Below are 22723 nucleotides of genomic sequence, written 5' to 3'. Positions count from 1 at the left end.
TATAGTGTGGTGGGTCTCTTTGGTGGTATAGTGTGGTGGGTCTCTTCTTGGTAATATAGTGTGGTGGGTCTCTTTGGTGGTATAGTGTGGTGAGTCTCTTCTTTGTAATATAGTTTGGTGGGTCTCTTCTTGGTAATATTGTGTGGTGGGTCTCTTTGGTGGTATAGTGTGGTGGGTCTCTTCTTGGTAATATAGTGTGGGTGGGTCTCTTTGGTGGTATAGTGTGGTGGGTCTCTTCTTTGTAATATAGTGTGGTGGGTCTCTTCTTGGTAATATTGTGTGGTGGGTCTCTTTGGTGGTATAGTGTGGTGGGTCTCTTTGTAATATAGTGTGGTGGGTATCTTCTTGGTAATATAGTGTGGTGGGTCTCTTCTTGGTAATATAGTGTGGTGGGTCTCTTCTTGGTTATATAGTGTGGTGGGTCTCTTGGTAATATAGTGTGGTGGGTCTCTTCTTGGTTTTATAGTGTGGTGGGTCTCTTGGTAATATAGTGTGGTGGGTCTCTTCTTGGTTTTATAGTGTGGTGGGTCTCTTGGTAATATAGTGTGGTGGGTCTCTTCTTGGTTTTATAGTGTGGTGCGTCTCTTGGTAGTATAGTGTGGTGGGTCTCTTGGTAATATAGTGTGGTGGGTCTCTTCTTGGTTTTATAGTGTGGTGGGTCTCTTCTTTGTTTTATAGTGTGGGTGGGTCTCTTTTTGGCAATATAGTATGTTGGGTCTCTTCTTGGTAGTATAGTGTGGGTGGGTCTCTTCTTGTTAATATGGTGTGGTGGTTCTCTTCTTGGTTTTATAGTGTGGGTGGGTCTCTACTTGGTAATATAGTGTTGGTGGGTCTCTTCTTGGTAATATGGTGTGGGTGGGTCCCTTCTTGGTTTTATAGTGTGGTGGGTCTCTTCTTGGTTTTATAGTGTGGTGGGTCTCTTCTTGGTTTTATAGTGTGGTGGGTCTGTTGTTGGTAGTATAGTGTGGGTTGGTCTCTTCTTGGTAATATGATGTGGTGTGTCTCTTCTTGGTAATATGGTGTGATGGGTCTCTTCTTGGTAATTTAGTGTGGGCGGGTCTCTTGGTAGTATAGTGTGGTGGGTCTCATCTTGGTAATATAGTGTGTTGGGTCTCTTCTTGGTAATTTAGTGTGGTGTGTCTCTTCTTAGTGGTATAGTGTGGGTGGGTCTCTTGGTAGTATAGTGTGGTGGGTCTCTTCTTGGTAAAATAGTGTGGTGGGTCTCTTCTTGGTAATATAGTGTGATGGGTCTCTTCTTGGTGATTTAGTGTGGGTGGGTCACTTGGTAATATAGTGTGGACGAGTCTCTTCTTGGTGAATCAGTGTGGGTGAGTCTCTTGGTAATATAGTGTGGTAGGTCTCTTGGTAATTTAGTGTGGGTGGGTCTCTTGGTAATATAGTGTGGTGGATCTCTTCTTGGTAATATGGTGTGATGGGTCTCTTCTTGGTAATTTAGTGTGGGCGGGTCTCTTGGTAGTATAGTGTGGTGGGTCTCATCTTGGTAATATAGTGTGTTGGGTCTCTTCTTGGTAATTTAGTGTGGTGGGTCTCTTCTTAGTGGTATAGTGTGGGTGGGTCTCTTGGTAGTATAGTCTGGTGGGTCTCTTCTTGGTAAAATAGTGTGGTGGGTCTCTTCTTGGTAATATAGTGTGATGGGTCTCTTCTTGGTGATTTAGTGTGGGTGGGTCACTTGGTAATATAGTGTGGACGAGTCTCTTCTTGGTGATTCAGTGTGGGTGAGTCTCTTGGTAATATAGTGTGGTAGGTCTCTTGGTAATTTAGTGTGGGTGGGTCTCTTGGTAATATAGTGTGGTGGATCTCTTCTTGGTAATATGGTGTGGTGGGTCTCTTCTTGGTAATTTAGTGTGGGTGGGTCTCTTGGTAATATAGTGTGGTTGGTCTCTTCTTGGTAGTATGGATAGGTCTCTTCTTGGTAATATAGTGTGGTGGGTCTCTTCTTTGTAATATGGTGTGGGTAGATCTCTTGGTCATATAGTGTGGTGAGTCTCTTATTCATAATATAGTGTTGTGGGTCTCTTCTTGGTTTTATAGTGTGGTTGGTTTCTTCTTGGATATATAGTGTGGGTGGGTCTCTTGTTGGTAATATAGTGTGGTGGGTCTCTTGTTGGTTTTATAGTGTGGTGGGTCTCTTGTTGGTAGTATAGTGTGGGTGGATCTCTTCTTGGTGATTTAGTGTGGGTGGGTCACTTGGTAATATAGTGTGGACGAGTCTCTTCTTGGTGATTCAGTGTGGGTGAGTCTCTTGGTAATATAGTGTGGTAGGTCTCTTGGTAATTTAGTGTGGGTGGGTCTCTTGGTAATATAGTGTGGTGGATCTCTTCTTGGTAATATGGTGTGGTGGGTCTCTTCTTGGTAATTTAGTGTGGGTGGGTCTCTTGGTAATATAGTGTGGTTGGTCTCTTCTTGGTAGTATGGATAGGTCTCTTCTTGGTAATATAGTGTGGTGGGTCTCTTCTTTGTAATATGGTGTGGGTAGATCTCTTGGTCATATAGTGTGGTGAGTCTCTTATTCATAATATAGTGTTGTGGGTCTCTTCTTGGTTGTATAGTGTGGTTGGTTTCTTCTTGGATATATAGTGTGGGTGGGTCTCTTGTTGGTAATATAGTGTGGTGGGTCTCTTGTTGGTTTTATAGTGTGGTGGGTCTCTTGTTGGTAGTATAGTGTGGGTGGATCTCTTCTTGGTTTTACAGTGGTGTGTCTCTTCTTGATTTTATAGTGTGGGTGGATCACTTCCTGGTTTCATTATGTGTTGGGTCTCGTCTTGGTAATATAGTGTGGGTGGGTCTCATCTTGGAGGTATGGTGTGTGGGTGGATATCTTTTTGGTAATTTAGTGTGGGTGGGTCTCTTGGTAGTATAGTGTTGGTGGAACTGCAGTCATAACACCTTTAGGAAACCAGTCATAACACCTTTATGAAACCAGCCATAACACCTTTATGAAACCAGCCATAACACCTTTATGAAACCAGCCATAACACCTTTATGAAACCAGCCATAACACCTTTATGAAACCAGTCATAACACCTTTATGAAACCAGCCATAACACCTTTATGAAACCAGCCATAACACCTTTATGAAACCAGTCATAACACCTTTATGAAACCAGCCATAACACCTTTAGGAAACCAGCCATAACACCTTTATGAAAACAGCCATAACACCTTTAGGAAACCAGTCATAACACCTTTAGGAAACCAGCCATAACACCTTTATGAAACCAGTCATAACACCTTTATGAAACCAGCCATAACACCTTTAGGAAACCAGTCATAACACCTTTATGAAACCAGCCATAACACCTTTATGAAACCAGCCATAACACCTTTATGAAACCAGCCATAACACCTTTAGGAAACCAGCCATAACACCTTTATGAAACACCTTTATGAAACCAGCCATAACACCTTTAGGAAACCAGCCATAACACCTTTATGAAACCAGTCATAACACCTTTATGAACAAATTGGATTCAAGATAATTAATATTAATAAGGAGTTTTCAAATAAGGTGTTAATGAAGCATGTCAATTCCACATAATATAGTTAGTTACATCTGAAAATTCTGTAACATTTGAACCCTTTTGAGTAGGCCCCTGGTAGTATAGTGTGGGTGGGTCTCTTGGTAATATAGTGTGGTGGGTCTCATCTTGGTAATATAGTGTGGTGGGTCTCTTTGGTGGTATAGTGTGATGGGTCTCTTCTTGGTAATATAGTGTGGTGGGTCTCTTGGTAATATAGTGTGGGTGGGTCTCTTCTTGGTAGTATAGTGTGGTGGGTCTCTTCTTTGTAATATAGTGTGGGTGGGTCTCTTCTTGGTAATATAGTGTGGTGGGCCTCTTTGGTGGTATAGTGTGGTGGGTCTCTTTGGTGGTATAGTGTGGTGGGTCTCTTCTTGGTAATATAGTGTGGTGAGTCTCTTTGGTGGTATAGTGTGGTGGGTCTCTTCTTTGTAATATAGTGTGGTGGGTCTCTTCTTGGTAATATTGTGTGGTGGGTCTCTTGGTAATATAGTGTGGTGGGTCTCTTCTTTGTAGTGTAGTGTGAGTAGGTCTCTTGTTGGTAGTATAGTGTGGTGAGTCTCTTGTTGGTATAGTGTTGGTGGGTCTCTTGGTAGTATGGTGTGGGTGGGTCTTTTGGTAATATAGTGTGGTGGGTCTCTTGTTGGTAGTATAGTGTGGTGGGTCTCTTGTTGATAGTATAGCGTGGTGGTCTCTTGTTGGTAATATAGTGTGTTGGGTCTCTTCTGGGTTTCATAGTGTGGGTGGGTCTCTTCTTGGTGGTATAGTGTGGGTGGGTATCTTTGTAGTATAGTGTGGATGGGTGTCTTTGTAGTATAGTGTGGTGGGTCTCTTAGTCTTATAGTGTGGTGGGTCTCTAGTTGTTAGTATAGTATAGTGTGGGTGGGTTCCTTTTTGGGCTTATAGTATGGTTGGTCTGTTGTTGGTAGTATAGTGTGGATGGGTCCCTTCCTGTTCTGATAGTGTGGTGGGTGTTTTTTTGGTAGTATATGGTGGAATGGTCTCTTCTTGGTGGTAGTATAGTGTTGGTGGGTCTCATTTTGGTAATTTAATGTGGGTAGGTCTCTTGGTAGTATAGTGTGGGTGGGTATCTTGGTAGTATAGTGTGAGTGGGTCCCTTCTTGGTAGTATAGTGTGGGCGGGTCTCTTCTTGGTAGTATGGTGTGGGTGAGTCTCTTCTTGGTAGTATAGTGTGGGTGAGTCTCTTCTTGGTAGTATAGTGTGGGTGACTCTCTTGGTAGTATAATATGGGTAGGGTCTTTTCTTGTTACTATAGTGTGGGTGGGTCTCTTGGTAGTATAGTGTGGGTGGGTCTCCTTGTTAATATAGTGTGGGTGGGTCTCTTGGTAGTATGGTATGGGTTGGTCTCTTCTTGGTAATTTAGTGTGGGTGAGTCTCTTCTTGGTAGTATAGTGTGGGTGAGTCTCTTGGTAGTATAGTCTGAGTGGGTCTCTTCTTTTTAATATAGTGTGGGTGGGTCTCGTGGTAGTATGGTATGGGTTGGTCTCTTCTTGGTAATTTAGTGTGGGTGAGTCTCTTGTTGGTAATATAGTGTGGGTGGGTCTCTTCCCAGTGTTGTGGTTGTGGAGAGTGGAGCGCTTTGTGTGAGTGGGCCCAGGGGGAAATGGGGTAGATGTAGGGGGGATAGTGAGGGGATGGGGCTTTCACAGACAGTCAAGGTGATTGAGGTAAAGGCTTTGTCTTCAAAGGTGGATGCTGTGGATACCACCCCTTATTCCTCCTCATTTTCCTCTCTCTCGCTCTCCCTCTCCTGCCCCCCTCCCTCTTATATGTCCTTGTTCGCTCTCCCCTCTCCTCTCTCCCTGTCTCTCTCTCTCCTGCTCTTCTCTCCCCTCTCCTCTCTCCTGCTCCCCTCTCCTCTCTCCCTGTCTCTCTCTCTCCTGCTCTTCTCTCCCCTCTCCTCTCTCCTGCTCCCCTCTCCTCTCTCCCTGTCTCTCTCTCTCCTGCTCTTCTCTCCCCTCTCCTCTCTCCTGCTCCCCTCTCCTCTCTCTCTGTCTCTCTCTCTCCTGCTCTTCTCTCCCCTCTCCTCTCTCCTGCTCTTCTCTCCCCTCTCCTCTCTCCTGCTCCTCTCTCCTCTCTCTCTGTCTCTCTCTCTCCTGCTCTTCTCTCCCCTCTCCTCTCTCCTGCTCTTCTCTCCCCTCTCCTCTCTCCCTGTCTCTCTCTCTCCTCTCTCCCTGTCTCTCTCTCTCCTGCTCCTCTTCTCTCCCCTCTCCTCTCTCCTGCTCCCCTCTCCTCTCTCTCTGTCTCTCTCTCCTGCTCTTCTCTCCCCTCTCCTCTCTCCTGCTCTTCTCTCCCCTCTCCTCTCTCCTGCTCCTCTCTCCTCTCCCTCTGTCTCTCTCTCTCCTGCTCCTCTCTCCCTCTCCTCTCTTCCTCTCTCTCCCTCTCTCTCTCTCTCCTGCTCCTTTATCTCTCTCTCTCTCTCTCTCTCTCTCCTGCTCCTCTCTCTCCTGCCTCTCTCTCTCCTGCCTCTCTCTCTCCCTCCTCTCCTCTCTCCCCCCTAAACAAACACTGCCAATATAATGAACTGTAGATGTACATGTAAATGTCAGCGTCTTTCTCCCCAGATACAGCGTTATGTTCACTTCAGAGTCCTCTGTTGGCTTTATTAAAAAACTAACATTTACTTTGCCTTAACATACACATAGACTGCATAATAAGGCTTTCACTGTGCATTTGGTCCTCTTCATTTTCAATGTCCTCAATGGCTCCCTATTCCCTATAAAGTGTACTCCTTTTGACCAGAGCCCTATGGGAGGGAGAGAGGGAGGGAGGGTGCAAAAGTAATACACTACATGGGGAATAGGGTGCCATTTGTGAGGCAGACTGTTTCAGCTGCAGCCCTGTCCCTCAGGATCAGTTTGGCGCCGATGAGTTCTGTTGCCAGCACTGCACTGTCTCCATCCTTTCTGTCTGACACACACACACACACACACACACACACACACACACACACACACACACACACACACACACACACACACACACACACACACACACACACACACACACACACACACACACACACACAATCTATTCTCTCCTAGTGGGACCTGAGCTTTCAGTCCCGCAGACACACACACATGCAAACACACGTAAAATACATACCCTCACATGCAAAGACACCTCAGACACGCACTTTCTTACTCACACAACTCATTCCCTTTTTTGTCTGTGTGTTATCCACATTGTACTTCAAGCACAAACGCCCTAACACACACACACACACACACACACACACACACACACATAAATATGCACTTACACTTGCACACCACACACACATACACACACACCACAGACACAAACACACACACCACACACACATACACGCACACCACACACACATACACACCCACACACACACACACAAACACAGCACAGCACACATAGAGGCGATTCCCAGGGGAGCTTCGTGCTGTGTCCTTCATGGAGGGTGTGATTACACGGTGTTCCCTGATTATGTTCTCGTGAAGTGTCTGAAAGAGACGAATGGAAAGGAAAGAGGAAAGTAAGGGACAGAGAGAAAGAGGGACAGGAGGGAAGTGAGGAGTAAGAGTACAGATGCGCTGAGAGCGAAGTTTCTACATTGACCCCCTGCCGGGACAGACACAGACTAACCCACTCTCTCTCTTTCTCTCAATTCAAGGTGCTTTATTGGCATGACATGCATTATGTAAAACTCAAAAGGGCATTCCAAAACCCTCTCGTTCGCTCTCTCTCTCTCTCTCTCTCTCTCTCTCTCTCGCTCTCGATCTCACTCCAGAGCTCACTCTCACAGTGCCCCTGCTGGCGAACAGCTAGAACTGAACCCCCCCGTGGGTTGACCCAGACGAATAAAGTGTGGGTTAAGTTGATGGATGTGGTCTGTACGCAACCTGGATCTTCTATCTTTCATTCATGGCTTAACTGTCAACGGTGGAGCCTAGCGATATGTCTTCATGTATCTCCAGACCTATTATTTTCCACTTTCTCTAACAGCATAACACACTGTTCCAATCCCTGGACTTCTCTAACAGCATAACACACTGTTCCAATCCCTGGACTTTCTCTACCAGCATAACACACAGTTCCAATCCCTGGACTTTCTCTAACATCATAACACACTGTTCCAATCCCTGGACTTCTCTAACAGCATACATAACACACTGTTCCAATCCCTGGACTTTCTCTAACATCATAACACACAGTTCCAATCCCTGGACTTTCTCTAACAGCATAACACACAGTTCCAATCCCTGGACTTTCTCTAACATCATAACACACTGTTCCAATCCCTGGACTTTCTCTAACAGCATAACACACTGTTCCAATCCCTGGACTTTCTCTAACATCATAACACACTGTTCCAATCCCCGGACTTCTCTAACAGCATACATAACACACTGTTCCAATCCCTGGACTTTCTCTAACAGCATAACACACTGTTCCAATCCCTGGACTTTCTCTAACATCATAACACACTGTTCCAATCCCTGGACTTTCTCTAACAGCATAACACACTGTTCCAATCCCTGGACTTTCTCTAACAGCATAACACACTGTTCCAATCCCCGGACTTCTCTAACAGCATACATAACACACTGTTCCAATCCCTGGACTTTCTCTAACAGCATACATAACACACTGTTCCAATCCCTGGACTTTCTCTAACAGCATAACACACTGTTCCAATCCCTGGACTTTCTCTAACAGCATAACACACTGTTCCAATCCCTGGACTTTCTCTAACAGCATAACACACTGTTCCAATCCCCGGACTTCTCTAACAGCATACACAACACACTGTTCCAATCCCTGGACTTTCTCTAAAAGCATACATAACACACTGTTCCAATCCCTGGACTTTCTCTAACAGCATACATAACACACTGTTCCAATCCCTGGACTTTCTCTAACAGCATAACACACTGTTCCAATCCCTGGACTTTCTCTAACAGCATAACACACTGTTCCAATCCCTGGACTTCTCTAACAGCATACAAAACACACTGTTCCAATCCCTGGACTTTCTCTAAGAGCATAAAACACTGTTCCAATCCCTGGACTTTCTCTAACGGCATAACACACTGTTCCAAACCCTGGACTTTCTCTAACAGCATACATAACACACTGTTCCAATCCCTGGACTTCTCTAACAGCATAACACACTGTTCCAATCCCTGGATTTCTCTAACAGCATAACACACTGTTCCAATCCCTGGACTTCTCTAACAGCATAATACACTGTTCCAATCCCTGGACGTTCTCTAACAGCATACATAACACACTGTTCCAATCCCCAGACTTCTCTAACAGCATAACACACTGTTCCAATCCCTGGACTTTATCTGACAGCATAACACACTGTTCCAATCCCTGGACTTTCTCTAACATCATAACACACTGTTCCAATCCCTGGACTTTCTCTAACAGCATAATACACTGTTCCAATCCCTGGACGTTCTCTAACAGCATACATAACACACTGTTCCAATCCCTGGACTTTCTCTAACAGCATAACACACTGTTCCAATCCCTGGACTTTCTCTAACAGCATACATAACACACTGTTCCAATCCCCAGACTTCTCTAACAGCATAACACACTGTTCCAATCCCTGGACTTCTCTAACAGCATAACACACTGTTCCAATCCCTGGACTTCTCTAACAGCATAACACACTGTTCCAATCCCTGGACTTCTCTAACATCATAACACACTGTTCCAATCCCCGGACTTCTCTAACAGCATAACACACTGTTCCAATCCCTGGACTTTCTCTAACAGCATAACACACTGTTCCAATCCCAGGACTTTCTCTAACAGCATAACACACTGTTCCAATCCCTGGACTTTCTCTAACATCATAACACACTGTTCTAAACCCTGGACTTCTCTAACAGCATACATAACACACTGTTCCAATCCCTGGACTTTCTCTAACAGCATAACACACTGTTCCAATCCCTGGACTTTCTCTAACATCATATCACACTGTTCCAAACCCTGGACTTCTCTAACAGCATACATAACACACTGTTCCAATCCCTGGACTTTCTCTAACAGCATACATAACACACTGTTCCAATCCCTGGACTTTCTCTAACATCATAACACAATGTTCCAATCCTTGGACTTTCTCTAACAGCATAACACACTGTTCCAATCCCTGGACTTCTCTAACAGCATACAAAACACACTGTTCCAATCCCTGGACTTTCTCTAAGAGCATAACACACTGTTCCAATCCCTGGACTTTCTCTAACGGCATAACACACTGTTCCAAACCCTGGACTTTCTCTAACAGCATACATAACACACTGTTCCAATCCCTGGACTTCTCTAACAGCATAACACACTGTTCCAATCCCTGGATTTCTCTAACAGCATAACACACTGTTCCAATCCCTGGACTTCTCTAACAGCATAATACACTGTTCCAATCCCTGGACGTTCTCTAACAGCATACATAACACACTGTTCCAATCCCCAGACTTCTCTAACAGCATAACACACTGTTCCAATCCCTGGACTTTATCTGACAGCATAACACACTGTTCCAATCCCTGGACTTTCTCTAACATCATAACACACTGTTCCAATCCCTGGACTTTCTCTAACAGCATAACACACTGTTCCAATCCCTGGACTTTCTCTAACAGCATACATAACACACTGTTCCAATCCCCAGACTTCTCTAACAGCATAACACACTGTTCCAATCCCTGGACTTCTCTAACAGCATAACACACTGTTCCAATCCCTGGACTTCTCTAACAGCATAACACACTGTTCCAATCCCTGGACTTCTCTAACAGCATAACACACTGTTCCAATCCCTGGACTTTCTCTAACATCATAACACACTGTTCCAATCCCCGGACTTCTCTAACAGCATAACACACTGTTCCAATCCCTGGACTTTCTCTAACAGCATAACACACTGTTCCAATCCCAGGACTTTCTCTAACATCATAACACACTGTTCCAATCCCTGGACTTTCTCTAACATCATAACACACTGTTCCAAACCCTGGACTTCTCTAACAGCATACATAACACACTGTTCCAATCCCTGGACTTTCTCTAACAGCATAACACACTGTTCCAATCCCTGGACTTTCTCTAACGGCATAACACACTGTTCCAATCCCTGGACTTTCTCTAACATCATATCACACTGTTCCAAACCCTGGACTTCTCTAACAGCATACATAACACACTGTTCCAATCCCTGGACTTTCTCTAACAGCATACATAACACACTGTTCCAATCCCTGGACTTTCTCTAACATCATAACACACTGTTCCAATCCTTGGACTTTCTCTAACATCATAACACACTGTTCCAATCCCTGGACTTTCTCTAACATCATAACACACTGTTCCAATCCCTGGACTTTCTCTAACAGCATAACACACTGTTCCAATCCCTGGACTTTCTCTAACAGCATAACACACTGTTCCAATCCCTGGACTTTCTCTAACAGCATAACACACTGTTCCAATCCCTGGACTTTCTCTAACAGCATAACAGACTGTTCCAATCCCTGGACTTCTCTAACAGAATACATAACACACAGTTCCAATCCCTGGACTTCTCTAACAGCATACATAACACACTGTTCCAATCCCTGGACTTTCTCTAACAGCATAACACACTGTTCCAATCCCTGGACTTTCTCTAACAGCATACATAACACACTGTTCCAATCCCTGGACTTTCTCTAACAGCATAACACACTGTTCCAATCCCTGGACTTCTCTAACAGCATAACACACTGTTCCAATCCCTGGCCTTTCTCTAACAGCATAACACACTGTTCCAATCCCTGGACTTCTCTAACAGCATACATAACACACTGTTCCAATCCCTGGACTTTCTCTAATAGCATACATAACACACTGTTCCAATCCCTGGACTTTCTCTAAGAGCATAACACACTGTTCCAATCCCTGGACTTTCTCTAACGGCATAACACACTGTTCCAAACCCTGGACTTTCTCTAACAGCATACATAACACACTGTTCCAATCCCTTGACTTCTCTAACAGCATAACACACTGTTCCAATCCCTGGATTTCTCTAACAGCATACATAACACACTGTTCCAATCCCTGGACTTTCTCTAACATCATAACACACTGTTCCAATCCCTGGACTTCTCTAACAGCATAACACACTGTTCCAAACCCTGGACTGTATTAAACACCATTGAATTTGGACTTCCACTCCCCCTCACTGCTGACCTTAATCATCTGTCTGAAGAGGGCTGACATGAAGCAGCTGTCTTGTTGACAGGGGGAAAGTAGCGCGGCTGTTTGAAGGCAGGCCAGGGCAAAGTGTTCAATGTGCAACAGTGACAGCTGAAAGGAGACGAGGACGTACTCTGACCCCCCTCTGGCATGAGTGTGTGTGTGTGTGTGTGAGTGTGTATGTTTGTGTCTGCCAATAGGTGCGTCTCCAACCGAGTGTGTGTTTGTGTGTGATCCTTTACTTATGCAGACTGAGAACACCAGTCGTACTTAGTTGCAGGCATGATGACAGCATAATGACCTTGGATTCCAGACAGCCGATCAATACTGTCCAAAATGTGTCTGTTCACTCTTGATAATGTTTTTATAAAAGTCTTGAGGACACGACCTAGCTGTGGAATTATTAAGTCAATACTGCTCTCCGATATCGGGCTCTGAAGCCTTTGAGATATTAGGAGTTTGCTTTTTGATGTGGGATGTATGGAGCAACCTTTTGAAGTGTTTTCCAGCCTAGTTTATAGGGTATATACTAAAAAGTGATGGTCCATGAATATGCTCCTTTCAACATGGCCGCTATCTAAAAAAGGCCTCAAGGGTGTATGCATATCAAGGGAACCTACTTGTTCATTTCAAGTGTTAAATCATCCTCAAGTAAGGTGAACACTGGCATGAAGATTTCTGAGAACCGCTGGACTGCCCCACACTCTTTATCATAACTCGTCTTTCCCTCTCCACAGGGCCGCCCAGAAGCTCAGCCTCTCGTCCAAGCGGAAGAAGCCCCAGCAACCTCAGCTCCAGTCTCCACCCGAACCTGCCGAGCCCCTGGTCTACACAGGTGGCTTCAGCGGTGCCCTGCAGCTGTCCCCACCTGCCGTGCCGCCATGCCTCCTCCGGGCCGGTTCAAAGGTCAAGGACACCCCGGGGATGGGAAAGGTAGGACCGTTTGGGATTGTGGACTTTCTTTCATTTCGACTTTGGTATCTTTTTTGCTTGATGGTAAAATTGTTACCATGTGGAGTCAGTGGCATGGTATCGTCAGGTATCAGGTAGTGTAGAGTAACAGAATGGTCTGGTCATAGTACCATGTCATTGGTGTAACATACAGTTGAAGTTGGAAGTTTACATACACCTTAGCCAAATCAAATCAAATCAAATTGATTTATATAGCCCTTCGTATGTCAGCTGATATCTCAAAGTGCTGTACAGAAACCCAGCCTAAAACCCCAAACAGCAAGCAATGCAGGTGTAGAAGCACGGTGGCTATGGAAAACTCCCTAGAAAGGCCAAAACCTAGGAAGAAACCTAAAGAGGAACCAGGCTATGTGGGGTGGCCAGTCCTCTTCTGGCTGTGCCGGGTGGAGATTATAACACAACATGGCCAAGATGTTCAAATGTTCATAAATGACCAGCATGGTCAAATAATAATAATCACAGGCAGAACAGTTGAAACTGGAGCAGCAGCACGGCCAGGTGTACTGGGGACAGCAGGGAGTCATCATGTCAGGTAGTCCTGAGGCATGGTCCGAGGACTCAGGTCCTCCGAGAGAGAGAAAGAAAGAGAGAATTAGAGAGAGCATACTTACATTCACACAGGACACCGGAAAGGACAGGAGAAGTACTCCAGATATAACAAACTGACCCTAGCCCCCCGACACATAAACTACTGCAGCATAAATACTGGAGGCTGAGACAGGAGGGGTCAGGAGACACTGTGGCCCCATCCGATGACACCCCCGGACAGGGCCAAACAGGACGGATATAATACATTCACACTCAGTTTTTCACAATTCCTGACACTTAATCCCATTAAAAACTGTTTTATGTCAGTTACGATCACCACTTTATTTGAAGAATGTGAAATGTCAGAATAATAGTAGAGAGAGTGATTTATTTCAGCTTTTATTTATTTTATCATATTCCCAGTGGGTCAGAATTTTACAAACACACATTGCCTTTAAATTGTTTAACTTGGGTCAAACATTTTGGGTAGCCTTCCACAAGCTTCCCACAATAAGTTGGGTGAATTTTGGCCCATTCCTCCTGATAGAGCTGGTGTAACTGAGTCAGGTTTGTAGGCCTCCTTGCGCGCACACACTTTTTCAGTTCTGCCCACAATTTTTCTATAAGATTGAGGTCAGGGCTTTATGATGGCTATTCCAACACCTTGACTTTGTTGTCCTTAAGCCATTTTGCCACAACCTTGGAAGTATTCTTGGCGTCATTGTCCATTTGGAAGACCCATTTAACCAAGCGTAACTTTCTGACTGATGTCTTGATATCTTGTTTCAATATATCCACATAATTTTCCTACCTCATGATGCCATCTATTTTGTGAAGTGCACCAGTCCCTCCTGCAGCAAAGCACCCCACAACATGATGCTGCCACCCCGTGCTTCACGGTTTGGATGGTGTTCTTCGGCTTGCAAGCCTCCCCCTTTTTCCTCCAAACATAATGATGGTCATTATGGCCAAACAGTTCTCTTTTTGTTTCATCAGACCAGAGGACATTTCTCCAAAAAGTACGATCTTTGTCCCCATGTGCAGTTGCAAACTGTAGTCTGGCTTTTTTGTAGCGGTTTTGGAGCAGTGGCTTCTTCCTTGCTGAGCGGCTTTTCAGGTTATGTCGATATAGGACTCGTTTTACTGTGGATATAGATACTTTTGTACCTGTTTCCTCCAGCATCTTCACAAGGTCCTTTGCTGTTGTTCCGGGATTGATTTGCACATTTCGCACCAAAGTATGCATCTCTAAGAGACAGAACGCGTCTCCTTCCTGAGCTGTATGACAGCTGCATGGTCCCATGGTGTTTATACTTGCGTGCTATTGTTTGTACAGATGAACGTGGTACCTTCAAGCATTTGGAAATTGCTCCCAAGGATGAACCAGACTTGTGGAAGTCTACTTTTTTCTGGGGGCTTGGCTGATTTCTTTTGATTTTCCCGTGATGTCAATCAAAGAGGCACTGAGTTTGAAGGTAGGCCTTGAAATACATCCACAGGTACACCTCCAATTGACTCAAATTATGTCAATTAGCCTATCAGAAGTTTCTAAATCCATGACATAATTTTCTGGAATTTTCCAAGCTGTTTAAAGGCACAGTCAACTTAGTGTATGTGAACTTCTGAACGACTGGAATTGTGAAACAGTGAATTATATGTGAAATAATCTGTCTGTAAACAATTGTTGGAAAAACAACTTGTGTCATGCACAAAGTAGATGTCCTAGCCGACTTGCCAAAACTATAGTTTGTTAACAAGAAATGTGTGGAGTGGTTGAAAAACGAGTTTTAATGACTCCAACCTAAGTTTACGTAAACTTCCGACTTCAACTGTAGTTTTGACTCCTAATGTTATAATTCGTAGTGAGTTTCATTGTTTTCTCAGAAGAGCCCTTTTGGGATGTCATTTGGACGTGGGTGGGCGTGGTTTATACAAAGGACACTTTGCTGAAGCCTATTTGTTATGCTGGTGTTACGCTGGTCTAAAGTAAAAGGTCAAGATAACATCTCCGCTGTGGGCTTGTGTGCGAGACCCGTCTCGCCGATTCCCAGGCCGTTGGCATTTTATGAATCCCAGTCCATATGAGATGAGAGCATTCCTCTCATCGAGTGAGTGACAGGCTGTATCAGTGGGTAAAAATTGTGAGTATGATTTGGAGAGTGAGGAGAGTGGTCAACGACATTCGGAGGTGATAATCTGTGTGGAGAACATTCCGCTCACAAAATGGGGGTCGGTTTGTGAGAACAAAGTGTTTGAAAAAGTTTGTGTTTTGAGGGCATGGGTATCTGTGTGAATCAGTGTGATGAGAGGCCTAGGAACAAGGTGGGAACATTTTGTTTAGGGGAGATTCCTTTTGCAAATCAACTGCATTTTTGTGAAGCTAAATCAACTCACCTTTCTACTATTGACTAAAGGCTCATTGTCCTGATTGACTAAGACAATGGTGTGTTGATCTAATGCAAAACACAAAATCACTCTCAGATACCCTCAAACACACGTACTGTACTCAGATTCAGCAACCAATCTAACAGAATAATGTCTGCTAATCTTTGAGTTTGCAGAAACAACATTTTCTGCTGGATTACAACGAGTCTGGATGAGTAAGTGTAGGTGTTTTGGTCTGCTACTCTATCTGACAGGGAGTGTATAAAGTCATGCTCATTGGAAGCCATGAATTTTCATCTATGTAGACAGCGCAAGCTGCTCTTTTTCCGCATCTCACCTCCTCTCTCACCTCCTCTTCTAGTCGTTGATACGCTTTCACACTGTCAGATACAAGATGAAGAGCTGTGTTTTTCCATTTTTACAAGTTTCGAGTCGACATTTGTTTCAGCGTAGTTAGGCGCTCCGCTTCATGGATTCCAAGCAGAGGCAGCTCATAGCAATTTATAACCTGAAGTTAGCCCGTAAACAACTAGTACTTCTGGGCTTCACTGTAAAAAAAATATTTCCAGGGTTGTTTACGAGACTAGACATTACGTAATGTGTTTAGGGACCTTGGTACCCCCCCCCCCCCACACACACATCTCCTTCCTCCCTCACACCTCGTGTAAGCAGGCATTGGGTTTAGTCTCGTTAATGCTCAGCTCTGACTTGGCTGCGGATCAAATGAGTAGCCGTCAGAGTTCATTGTCAAATCCAGCGCCAGGCCTGTGCTGCTCAGGGGAGATTACACAGCGTGAAGCGATTATCCTAAAGTGGATTAGACACGGGTCCTGATACAGCCCCTCCCTCCTCGTCTCACAGGCCAGCCAGTAGACTGACAGGTGGACTAGAGCATGAGAGGTATTGGCTTATGTCCTTATATCCCCTCACAACAGCTCCCCGCTATATGGACAATGCAGGCTTCTGGAATACCTTCATTCGGACCAAGGTGCACAGTTTATGCCCATTGGCTGCTTGGGTATGGGCATGTATCTTTGATTCCATTGTGAATGCTGACATCATGGTGAAGTGCACCATGGTTGTCTGTCTGTGGGCCAATTTGGCACCTCCTCATTCACCATGGAGCCCAATGGGCTGCCTGAGTGGCCCTGCTCCTGGAGGCCAAGTGATTCCTCACTCCCTGGGAGCCCATGGATGTGGTGCCAAAAGATGCTTGAAACTGGCATGGATGGCCACAGAATGACCCCCCCCCCCCCCATAATGCCAGCCCCCCGCCCCTTTAGCTTCAGTCACGCTGGTTGGCCATTCGATTTATGTCTTGGAAGTATTGACATAACTGGAAATCTCTGATTGGATGTTTCTCTAAATCAGAGTTTTGGTCTGGAACCTAATCATTTTTTGTAGACCCATCAATCCCCCACATGACTGGTTTGTGCTACTGTACAGGCACCAGATGATTGGCCATTTGACGTATGTCTTCAACTCTTGAAAATAACTCTCAATCTCTGATTGTAATTTTAATATGAACGTTTCTCTCAATCATGGTGGTGTTTTGGCCCAAAACTGAAACGTTTTCCCTTTGTCTCATCATTCTCCACACAAAGTACGACGAGTTAATGTGACTGTACAGGCAGTTGCAGATGGGAAGGCTATAACAGCCTATTCCTTTACTATTCACTGTGGGGGATGAGGTGATGTCTCTTCGGTATCTCCTCATTACCGCTGTTCAGTAAGTCAGCAGGAGGGCTAACATGAAAAGAGCCAGAAACGCGATACCTCTGTGATCCTATCATCTCACATTCTGAGTTCTGTTAGGCGTCTCGTCTTCAAGACTGCTGCTGTCAGGAGTTCTGCGTAAACTTTTTGAAGTCGCTAATCGTACATCTGGGGCACAAAGTTGCAAAATTGTTAATGAGCTCCGCATCAAGGAAGCAGAGGAAATAATTTAATGAGGCCCAATGAGCTCGGAAAGCGTTGTGGCGGGCTGTAACTCTTGAATACAGATGTATTTTTTGCTGCTTTGCAGTTCTTCGCCCCTCAGCCAAAAAGTGTGGTTCCTTCCTGGGGAAAGTGTTTCAGACTTCACACTGTGCCATTATTATTTGTTTACACAGTATTTTCTGTTACTGTTGTTACTACTGTTAGTTCTACTACTGTTACTGTTACTACTGTTACTACTGTTACTGTTACTGTTACTACTGTCACTGCAACTACTGTTACTGATACTGTTACTACTGTTACTGCTACTGTTACTACTGTTACTACTATTACTGTTACTGTTACTACTATTACTGTTACTGCTATTACTGTTACTGTTACTGCTATTACTGTTAGTATTGTTACTGTTACTGTCACTGCTACTGTTACTACTGTTACTACTGTTACTGCTGCTGTTACTACTGTTACTACTGTTACTGCTGCTGTTACTACTGTTACTACTGTTACTGCTACTGTTACTACTGTTACTGTTACTGTTACTACTGTTACTATTACTGTTACTACTATTACTCGTACTGTTACTACTATTACTGTTACTGTTACTGCTATTACTGTTAGTATTGTTACTGTTACTGTCACTGCTACTGTTACTACTGTTACTACTGTTACTGCTGCTGTTACTACTGTTACTACTGTTACTGCTACTGTTACTACTGCTACTGTTACTGTTACTACTGTTACTATTACTGTTACTACTATTACTGGTACTGTTACTACTGTTACTGTTACTGTTACTGTTACTACTGTTACTGTTACTACTGTTACTGTTACTACTACTACTGTTACTGTTACTGTTACTACTATTACCGTTACTGTTACTACTGTTACTGTTACTGTTACTACTGTTACTGTTACTACTGTCACTGCTACTGTTACTGCTAATACTATTACTGTTACTATTGTTACTACTGTTACTACTGTTACTGCTACTGCTACTGGTACTACAGTTACTACTGTTACTGCTACTGTTACTACTGTTACTACTGTTACTGCTACTGTTACTACTGTTACTGATACTGTTACTACTGTTACTGTTACTACTGTCACTGTTACTGTTACTGCTAATACTATTACTATTACTATTGTTACTACTGTTACTACTGTTACTGCTACTGCTACTGTTACTACAGTTACTACTGTTACTGCTACTGTTACTACTGTTACTACTGTTACTGCTGCTGTTACTACTGTTACTACTGTTACTACTGTTACTGTTACTGCTACTGTTACTACTGTTACTACTGTTACTGCTACTGTTACTATTGTTACTACTGTTACTACTGTTACTGTTACTGCTACTGTTACTACTGTTACTGTTGTTACTACTGGTGCTACTGGTACTATTGTTACTGCTACTGTTACTACTGTTACTGTTGTTACTACTGGTACTACTGGTACTATTGTTACTGCTACTGTTACTACTGTTACTACTGTTACTACTGTTACTACTGTTACTACTGTTACTACTGTTACTACTGTTACTACAGTTACTACTGTTACTACTGTTACTCTTACTGTTACTACTGTTATTGTTACTGTCACTGCTACTACTGTTACTGCATAAATAGGCAGGGCTTTGGCTGTGTTTACACTGGCAGCCCAATTATGATAATTTGCCACTCATTCACCAATCAGATCAGATCTTTAGCCAATAATTTAGCAAAATATCAGAATTAGGCAGCCTGTGTAAACGCAGCCTTTGAGAATTGAGATCTGTCAGGACCGGAAGTAGGTATTGGGTGAAGTGATATGGGAGGGTGGAGCTAAGAGATGAGAGAGCAGAAAGAGGAAGAAAGAAGGGTCAAGGGGAGGAAGGGGAACAGTCTGTAGATGGAGGCATACATGATTTGGCACAGTGGATTCCAATTCAATATTGTGTTTCATCTTATCAATAAACAAAGTCTACATTTTGAAAAGAGGGCACCCACACATCACTGGGGAAGCTTTGAAACCAGTCTTAAATGTCCGAGCTGACCTGTTGTCTGAAATACAGTATGTAATGGTCCCCCATTGGGATGCAAATGAAGGAATGAAGAAAATGTGTTGTCGGAATGCTGAATATGTCTAGTTGATAGCTAAACATTGTGTTGCGGAGCGTAAACTAGACTCATTGCAATGCACGCTCACGGAAATCCTCAGCACAATACTCCTTTGACGAGCTCCCTAACCCCAACCCCAACGCTCGTGGGAAATAGAAAGCCGAACTTCTCGCTCGATACTACGTTACATGTGAGGGAAGACTATTGTAATTCAGTCCTAGACACAGAGACCCTCATTGTCAGGGGATTGAATTCTTAATCTATCTGTTTGCTGCGGTTGTAAATGCTCAAGCTGTTTGTAGTTAAACTGCAGGAAGCGGGCCCTGGTGGTTAGGCTATAAAAATCTGTTTACAGTGAGTGAATGATAGCAATCGGACCATGCTGGAGAGGCACGTTCTTTCAAGCTCTAGCAGGTTGTGGTGTTGGTTCTCTCGTCTTTAATTGCATGTACGTCATTGTTCGGTGAAATGTTTGGGGACTATAGTAGACAATAATGACATGGTATGCTCTTTCTACATTTTTGTAATTTAGCAGACACTCTTATCCAGAGCAACTTACATTAAGGTAATACATTTTCATACTGGGAATCGGACCCACAAACCTGGTGTTGCAAGCACCACACACTACCAACTGAGCCACATGTGGACACACGTTTCACTCTCTCTCTCTCTCTCTGCCCCTCTCTCTCTCTCTTTCTCTCTCTCTCTGCCCCCCCCCCCCCTCTCTCTCTCTCTCTCTCTCTCTCTCTCTCTCTCTCTTTCTCTCTCTCTCTGCCCCCCCCCTCTCTCTCTCTCTCTCTCTCTCTCTCTTTCTCTCTCTCTCTGCCCCCCCCTCTCTCTCTCTCCCTCTCTCTCTCTCTCTCTCTGTCTCTCTTTCTCTCTCTCACTACCCCTCTCTCTCTCTCTCTCTCTCTCTCTCTCTCTCTGTCTCTCTCTCGCTACCTCTCTCTCTCTCTCTCTCTCTCTCTCTCTCTCTCTCTCTGTCTCTCTCTCACTACCTCTCTCTCTCTCTCTGTCTCTCTCTCCCTCTCTATCTGTCTCTCTCTCCCTCTCTCTCTCTCTCTGTCTCTCTCTCTCTCTCTCTCTCTCTCTCTCTCTCTCTCGCTCTCTCTCTCTCTCTCTCTCTTTATCTCCCTCTCTCTTAATCGGTCTCTCTCTCTCTCGCGCGCTCTCTTCAACTCTCTCTCTCGCTTCATCTCTCTCTCTCTCTTCATCTCTCTCTCTTTTTTCATCTCTCTCTCTCTTCATCTCTCTCTTTATCCCTCTCTCTTTATCCCTCTCTCTTCTTATCCCTCTCTCTCCTTATCTCTATCTCTCTCTCTCTCTCTCTCTCTCTCTCTCTCTCTATCTCTCTCTCTCTCTCTCCTTACCCCCGCCATCGGGGTGCCAAACCTTTCAGCACTATTTGAAATGAGAGGGGAAAAACCACCGGTGTGTGTCCATGCTGGCTTCCGTTCAAATCAAATTAAAACTCCTCAACCTTTCCCTCTGTCTGCCGGCTGTCTGGAGCATACAGAGCAGGGTTTTTTCTGGGTCAAATGGGGCTGCCCCCGCCTTGGGCGAGAGAGAGAGAGACAGAGAGACAGATCATACCCCCCCCCCAAAAAAATGCTAACCTCCCCTGTTATTGTAATGGTTAGCAAGTCTTGGGGGTATATTTGTCGTCTGTAACTTTCTCACTCATCAAAATTCATGATTCTTTCAGGATTATCTGTATTCATGGTAGCATCCACATTAATGTAGAAGTGTTTAGAAACATATTATATTCTTATTTATAATAAAAGTGACTCCAAAATGACACAATACATTATTTACCATTCTTTTCTATTGGACACAAAATAATCTGAAACACAACCAAAACAAACAGCAAATGCATCCAACAATGATGTAATCAGTGCATGCTATGATATGAATATGGGTCCCCTATGCTTTTGGTCCCCTAAAATCCAAAGTGCTGGAGTACAGAGTCAAAACAACTAAAAACATGTCACTGTCCCAATACTTTTGGAGCTTACTGTATATAACTGATCTATCTGGAAGAGTAGCACTGTCGGTGGTAATGGAAGACTGGCTACTTGAGTCAGCCAATCAGAATAAACCTTCACTCACACATGCAGAGTTAAAACTCATGTAAGGCTTAATGCCGCCATGAAAGGAACTGATTTGAATGTATTAATCTCAATTTGTGGTTTTCAATTCTTCGGGGTTTGTTCAAATTATGACACATAATTGAGGTACGGATATGCATATTTCATGAGGGGGGAGCATTGTGTTGCTCGCTGAGTGACACGTTAATTGATCAATTTGATTTATCGATTAGGATGATGGAAAAAGGCAAAACCGAAAGAGGAACTTTAATCCAGAAACTGTAAATGTGTGCCTATTGTTGAACGCAATCCAAATGGAGAGATTTAATCAGGATAGACACAGCACTTCTATATTGGGAGCGATTTGGAACATGCTATATTTTATGAACAAGATGAATTTCGTGATACAGCTGTTGGGGGTGGCACATTTCCAGGTCACTAGACTGAGTCGCTAATGATAACGGTGGTAGAATGTCAACAAACTCGAAGCACGTGGAGCGCAGCCAAAATCAGCAACAGCTTAACTGCAGCCGACGGCATACATCATTTTTTTATCACTTCATTTACTTAGATTTGTTGCCACAGGTTCTGCTGGGTATTGAACATCACCAGACATTATAGCAAATTAAATGATAGTGTATTCTCATTTGTTTTCATTTTGTTATCCTTTGAACTGTTAGTTTTACTGTGATTTGGTACTGCAGGTATATTATAGCCAACAGATCAGGACTAAACTGTTCTGTCAAGAACTACACGTCATGAACTGTAAAAGAAAAGAATTTAAAATCCTCCGGTTGAGTTTTTCTTTTGAATTGACCAGATTGATAAAAGGCTTCTGGTCTTCTTTGGTCCATCCATTCCTAGTGGTGGAGTGAGTTAGAGGTTAAGATTCGCTTGACTTGGTCAGGGTCACATCGTT

The 22723-nt window shown here is 43.9% G+C and overlaps 1 protein-coding gene across 3 annotated transcripts in view; it reads left to right on the top strand.

Annotated features, from left to right (window-relative positions):
- The window catches only part of kif26aa (kinesin family member 26Aa), a 168869-nt gene that overhangs the window by 109671 nt on the left and 36475 nt on the right, over nucleotides 1–22723 (top strand). For all 3 annotated transcript variants that reach the window (XM_090242540.1, XM_090242542.1, XM_090242543.1), the window contains one exon: nucleotides 12533–12728. In XM_090242540.1, coding sequence (XP_090098666.1) covers nucleotides 12533–12728 — 196 coding nt within the window. The remainder of the gene's footprint in view (nucleotides 1–12532; nucleotides 12729–22723) is intronic.

This window comes from Oncorhynchus mykiss, chromosome 8 (genome assembly GCF_057628025.1).
Source record: "Oncorhynchus mykiss isolate SJ-2025 chromosome 8, ASM5762802v1, whole genome shotgun sequence".
In the NCBI taxonomy this organism is placed as follows: Eukaryota; Metazoa; Chordata; class Actinopteri; order Salmoniformes; family Salmonidae; genus Oncorhynchus; species Oncorhynchus mykiss.
The sequence above is the reverse complement of the archived record's forward strand: the minus strand, read 5'-3'. Positions and strand labels throughout refer to the sequence as shown.